Source organism: Sinocyclocheilus anshuiensis, unplaced genomic scaffold (assembly GCF_001515605.1).
Source record: "Sinocyclocheilus anshuiensis isolate Anshui unplaced genomic scaffold, SAMN03320099.WGS_v1.1 scaffold3, whole genome shotgun sequence".
NCBI classification, from domain to species: Eukaryota; Metazoa; Chordata; class Actinopteri; order Cypriniformes; family Cyprinidae; genus Sinocyclocheilus; species Sinocyclocheilus anshuiensis.
In genome coordinates, this window is record NW_015548205.1 from 956,662 (window position 1) to 963,892 (window position 7,231).

Here is a 7,231-nt window from a genome sequence, read left to right on the forward strand (position 1 = left end):
TTAATACACGAGTTTCACAATTTGAGTTGAATTACTGAAATAAATTAACTTTTCCACGACATTCTAATTTATTGAGATGCACCCGTAGAATGCCTAAAGTGGAACATCAAAATAAAGTGTAACCAAAAATTGGTTTCATCCAGACAATGTTTGGACCCCGATGACTTACATCATATGGATAAAAACCATTGGAACACTCTTCAAAATATCTTCTTTTGTGTTCTGCAGGAGAAAGTCATACAGGTTTGGAACAACGTGGGGGTGACTAAATGATGAAATCATTTTTGGGAGAACTGTACTCTTTAATTAAAGAAAATTCCCAGTAAGCATTTGTGAAATATTACGATATTTGTCTCTAAACAGTTGTGCATGAATCCAAAATAACTCTTAATTTAGTAGGTTCACTGTGTTCTTTAAATGCATGATTTCCAAACAGATGGCTGAAAAATAAAATAAAATAAAATACGGTAAGTCCTAATTACCAAACTACTTACATTATGGATTCAAAATTAACTCTTCGTTTTCTTCTTCTTTTTTTTTTTTAATCTGTGCAACACCTATACAGTACTTTGAACCTGTTGATCTGTTACCCATTCATCCAAAGAAACAGTTCTGTCAAAAAAAAAAAAGCCTTTTGTGTGTGTGTGTGTTAGAATTGTAAATCTCAAAGACAAAAAAAGCCGTTTTTTTTTAGACAGTTCCAGGAACACAGTAATTAGAGATATAAAAACTGGAGTTACGTTTGTATACCTGCACCTCAATACAACTGCAATCGACGTTTTTATTATTACAAAAACGATTTATTAAGCATGTCCACTTCTTAAATCCAGCGACATTGTCGGCTAGCCACAAGCCCTTGATTGTTTCCATGCCACATTTTGCCGTCAGATCCCAGGCAGCTTCTAGGCATCCATCGCTCAGCGAGGACTGGTCCAGCTGCCATCCCCTCATTCCTCAGCAGAATGAATGGCTTCCCTACGCCACGCTCCCCGTGCCGAGCTGGCTCTTTCATCTCTCTGAAGCCCTCTCGCCGTGATACACTACGTGAGTGCACATATGAGGCGCAGCTGAAACGCGGCCTGGTGGAAGACTGATGAGGTTTCCACCTTGTCGTGATGGAGCTCAATATGGTCTTTGCTGCAAGCTGATATGAGCTCGTGTTCGGGCTGATATGGTTTGTTTCAGAGGAGTAGTGGTCTCCGAGAACTCAAATAGGATTCATACGGCACTGAGTAATAGTTGTTTTGGAAATTTAGTTGGATTCTTTGTAAGGAGGGATGAGATCTGTGGTGAAGTGTGGCATCATCCATGACTTCAGCTACATAACACTGGTGTTTGCATGTACATTGATTGAAAACTTTGTTTAGTTGCTTTACTTGCTTACTAGAAAGACATTATTTTCAGTGCACACATGCCTTTTTTATGGAAACAAGCCTCATTATAAAATGCAACATATTCACAAACCCTGTTGTCACTGCCTGGTGCAGTTATCGTTGGCATGAAATGAACATTTATTTTGTAAATCACTGTTATAGATGTCATTGTGAACTACTCATACATATTCAGATTTCTCTCTAGTAACGTAAGGACAAATTCTCCAATCATTTGGTCTGCTTAAACCCCACCCCCTCCACAACTGACTGCAAGCTCACATTCGTTTTGAATGCCACGCCCACATCTCAAAATCCAATCAACAACCAGCTAATAAAACCAAGTCCCCTCCCTACGTTTTTTTTTCTTCGATAATTTGTTACACTGGTGTACATCAGAAGACATACAGTATGTCTCTAGTTCCATTTCATCGCAATTTTTTTTTTCACATTTTTTTCCCAATAGTGCTAGTGTTGCCAAAAATATACGTTTTTCGATACAGTACATCTTCTGAATATCTGAAACCATTTCAATATTTTTTTTTCACAGTATTGATAAAATGATACAAGCTGCACATTCTCACTCTCTCTTCTTTCAGTCAAATTGAATTAAATGTGTATTTTAATTAAATAAGTATATAGTTATTTAATAATGACTTAATTATGGCTTATGACTTAGTTGGATTTAAGTCATAAGTATTGTAATTTCAATAGTGTAAAGTAAAATAATATACTTATTATGTAATTTATTTATTACTTATTATTATTCTCTCTCTCTCTCGCTCTCTCTGTCTCTCTCTCTCTCTCTCTCTCTATATATATATACAGTAATGAATAAACAACTCTATACTGCATATCCCGTTCATCCAGAGCAGGTAGTCTAATTTCAAAATTTCTGAACAGATTTGTAGTTCTGAATCTTTTAATTTTCTTAGTGCAAGGCAGTAACTAGATTATAGAGTGAGATGTGCTCATCTACTTAAAGAGCTTAATGGAAATAAGCATGACACAACATCTACTTTCAGCCTTGATATGTACGAGGAATAAATTCAATAATCCCAAGGGGCTTCTTAAGATATATTCTCTGACTGACTGGCTGGTGCTCTCTCATACAGTAGTATGGCAATGTATATGAACTGAGACTATGGGATATAAATCACCTATTTTCAACTGTCCAAAACTCTGACTGATGTCTTGGTGAGCAAATCAGTTTCCAAAGAACATGTCTGGTCTCATTCCGTAGAGCTGAGGGACACAATTGGACTCATGTGGAGAGCTGACAATGGAACCAAATCACAGCAGCCCACTTTATTCTTGTAGAAAATGAGACATGGTTGCAACGCTATTCTGAACTCTGCAGAAAAGACTAACATAGTCAGTTACCAGAATATGCTATGTTTTGTGCAATAGCAAGTTAGATTTGTTGGCTTTATCCCCGCCGGGAAGCTGAGCCACAGAAAACTGACTTGCTGTAGTAGCAGGAGCTTGTTAGTTGACCAGCAAGACTATGCTTCGTCAAAAAATACCTTGCTGGTTGGGTTCATGAAAATGTTATCATTAATAGTTTGATGCCACATAGCATATGCAACGAAGATGTAACGAAGCTATAAAAGCGGTGATCCACACTTACGTGCTGCCACTGGTCTCGGATGAGCGGCCGGTAGCGCAGGAAGTACTTCAGCGGGAAGGTCTCCACATCGGGCCACGTACTGGGACTGTTCCAGGTCACCTCTAGTCTCCGTGCATTGTTGGCGACGGGTTTAGCCACCACCTTCTCAGGGGGGTCAGGTTTCACTGTTGGACCAAAGAGACCTCGATGTAAGCTCATGACCAATCGCAGGTATCATTTTCAAAGGAATAAATCCCCCCAAATTAATTCTGTCATCAGAATTTCATTGCTTTCGTCTGTGGAAAACAGATGGAAAAAAGTCCTCAAATCGCATCCACACCATATTCAAATGGGTCACGTCAAATCACGTCTCGCCAGGTTTGATGTAATTGACATGAGATGGTATTTTTTTTCATGCATCTCATAACAGAAACTGGTATGTATCAATATGAAAAAAAAAATGTTTATTCTGGTTCTTGCACAATTATATAGTATGGCTTAAAGGCAAAATACTACAGGTAAATAATAATGAAACATACTATACTATTACTACTTCACGTCGTACCTAACAACGCCCCTTAGCTGTTATAAATTCACTGTAAACCACAGCTTCTTGGGGCTTATTGCTTTATCACCACACTTTCCCTATGTGATCAATGACAGTACATTAAAATAATTGTTTTTTTATTTCATGTCTTCTGAAATGTTATGTTCAAATATGCAAATTATACATTATATAATTAAGTATTCACCAATCTGCATAAAATTCCAGAACAGAAAAATTAACATTAGATTAAGCAGTTTCAAAATTCATGTTTCATTATTATTACTATTATTATTATTATTATTATTTTACATATTAGTTAAAGATTTTCTACAGAAAATAAATAAATTAAAATAAAATGAAATAAATGAAATGAAATGAAATGAATGAATGAAATCACTAAGTTCAAAGGAATAAAATGTTATATAAATTGTAAACAAATAAAGTATAAAGATATATATATATATGCAGATATAGATTTATAAACTGTAAAGTTTTATGTATGCAAGTGTTTCTGAAGTAGAGATTTCGTGCTAATTTTAAGAAAATGGCATTTAAAATATGTATTGTAATTAATCTACCGATGCAAATAGATCAAGTGTCATAAAATTCACATTTGAATGTGTATTTTGGGTGTTTTGTTTAAACTAATTTGAAAGAAGACATGTTATTGAAGCAAAAAGCTCCAAAATCTCAAAACTGACAAGTGCATGAAAAAAAAAGGTTTTCCCAAAGAGGATTGGGAATACTTATGGGCTAATTTTAAAGTACTTTGTCTTTTTGGAGCTTGAAGCTTGCTTTCACTATATGGAAAAGAGCAACTTGAACATTCTTCTAAATTTCTCATTTAGTTTTTCTCAAAAAAAAAAAAAAAAAAAAAAAAAAAAAAAAAAAACATAAGGGTTTATTTTTACAACTTAGTTATCAGTATCTGTAAAAGTACCAGCCGATTAATCGGTTATTAGCCAGATTTTACAACTTAGTTATCAGTATCTGTAAAAGTACCAGCCGATTAATCGGTTATTAGCCAGATTTTACAACTTAGTTATCAGTATCTGTAAAAGTACCAGCCGATTAATCGGTTATTAGCCAGATTTTACAACTTAGTTATCAGTATCTGTAAAAGTACCAGCCGATTATTGGTTATTAGCCAGATTTTACAACTTAGTTATCAGTATCTGTAAAAGTACACTGTAAAAAATAAGTGTAATTTTAACTGTAAAATTTTGTAAAAACACTACGGAAGTAGTGTAGTAGGTTAACAGTAAATTCCCGTACTATATACAGGGAAAAACTGTAAAATATCTAACCAGATATTTCATGTAATTTTACAGTAAAATGCTGTTAATTTGACAGTTTTTAGAAGTAAAAACAACAAATCAATGTATAATTTACAGTCAAAAACTATAAACTGACATTCCCAGAATTCCCTGCATGACAATCCACATTTGAAAGTATTTTGTTTAAATAATTACGTTTTTTTTTAATAGTTTTTGTTATTAGTTATGTATATTTGGGCTTTATGTTACATCTTCTGTTGTTTAATGAAAGTTTAATGCATTATTTAAGTATCATGTGTGTTACCATGATGGTGTTTTGTGTTTGCATGAATGACTCTGTGCACCTTCTATATATTAGTATATACTTCTGCTTGTGGCGAAGCTACTTGTGATGAGCTTTGATTCTTCATGTGGCTTTCTCTTTTACCACCTGCATTATTATGGTGGTTGTCAGTATGTTAAAGGTACAAAACAGATTTTAATAGCAGTGTGCATTGTTGAATTTACTGGTTTACATTCAAATTTTCTTGTTTGTAAATTACAGTTTTATACTGTAAAATTTACAGTTTTTGGCCGTAAATGTGTTTACAGTTTTTCTGTATTTTTTACAAAATTGTAAAAACTACAGATTTTTTTTTACAGTGTACATTTTTAGGTAAACTATTTCCTTAACAGCTAGGAAGTGTGAAAATGCCTCTAATGCTGAGATGCTACTGGTATATGAGTTGTAACAAGGCTCAGTATCAAAATAACACTGTTTTAGAAGCTAAGCAGAAAGAATATCGCATGACAAATGCCACTAGCGAAACACTATAATGGAAAAAGAGATGAATGATGAATAGTGCTGAGATTTCCTCTTTATGATCCGCAGCTCGTCCATCTGAGCAGAAAATCAGTTTGACATAACACACATGTCTCCTAAAGAAGCCACACTGACATTTCTCGAGATGTCTTTTGAGCAGCCGCGTCTCCTGAATATTAGGAAAGCCTTTTGGAGCTAAGGTTTATGGGAAATCAGCAGAGAGCAACAGAGTGGCCTTTCTCTTCTTCTCGAGCTGCGGTGGCCAAGGATCATTCTGTTTGTTCTGCGGTTTTAGCTTCACTCGCACACAAACACATACACACGAGGACAAAGAGATGTTTCTGAGCTCCGTTCCCTTTACTATTCATAGCAGACACATAGTGGCTTCAGGATTTATAGCTCAGGCCTTGACCTGGCTTGAGCGAAACACTCTTTATGACTTTCAAACACTGTTGATGTTGTTTAGATGTTGGCCATTCGGATACTAATTTTTATGTCGGGGCATACTGAGAGGAAGGGCTGGACTGCAAAAATTCACTTTCTTAATCAGTATTTTGGCTTTTCCTCCCCAGTAAAATATCTAAACATCCTGTAGACAAGATAAATTGGAACAATTGGATCAATTTAAAAGGAACCTATTTTTTATACCTCATTGGAAAATTGTTTTGACCTGTTTTAAGCATAAACCTCACTAAATCTGGTTAGGTTTCTGCTTAAAATAAGGGGGGGGGCGGGGGAAGTAAAATACGTCTCATGCATTTCCATATTTTTAATAAAAAAATTATGCAAAAAATACTGATAAAGAAAAAATATATATTTGCAGTGTAGCTGAAAAAAATAAATAATTTAAATTGTTTATATTTAGTTCCCATGTATCTTGAAGTTGTGCAGTAGTCTGCATGCTTTAGTTTCAATGTAAGGCAGTTCATTTATTTTATGTACTTTCATCAATATGTTCCCTACTTGTCACTGAAATGTATACTAATCACAAGTTGCTTTTTTTTTCAAATGAAATCAAATAGCTGCCCCATATAAAATACTTTTTTTTTTTTTTAAAGGAATCAGTTTTCCTTAAAATACTACACTAGAAACAGTGAGACAATATTTTCATTGTCAATCCAGTGATCCAGACTGCATTAGCATTTTTATTACTATCAAGCACAAATGTAGCCATGCATGTAAGCATTCTATTTAGTTGCCAGAAGCCACTTCAACAACACCTCCACCGTCAATATATTGGAGATATTTCCTTCAATTCGGTTTGCCAGCATGGGTGTTGAGATGATAGTAGGTTACCAGAGTGTCTGGTAAATATGAGCTAGATGTTTTGGCAAGGTCTATTGACCTGTAAATGATGTTTTCTGTGTCTGCAGTGAATAAATACATATAAATACAAACATACATAAATACATACGTTTATTCGCTAGAAAAAGTTAATTAAATATGATAAGAACTCGGAGTCAGATAACACTTAAGCAACACATAACACATGCAAAGTGTCTGAATAATTTTTGGTCCCAAATCTTTATCAATTTTACTGGTAGTGCACTGTATGGAGAATGTTTGGGTATAATATGTCACAGTTTACTTTATTTTGCTATTTTCCTGCACCCACTAGTAAAAAAA

The 7,231-nt window shown here is 34.6% G+C and overlaps 1 protein-coding gene across 1 annotated transcript in view; it reads right to left on the reverse strand.

Moving 5' to 3' along the window:
• The window catches only part of LOC107653481 (ciliary neurotrophic factor receptor subunit alpha-like), a 53,860-nt gene that overhangs the window by 37,054 nt on the left and 9,575 nt on the right, over window positions 1–7,231 (reverse strand). The window contains exon 5 of the mRNA XM_016440202.1: window positions 3,001–3,193. Within this exon, the coding sequence (XP_016295688.1) occupies window positions 3,001–3,193 (193 nt within the window). The remainder of the gene's footprint in view (window positions 1–3,000; window positions 3,194–7,231) is intronic.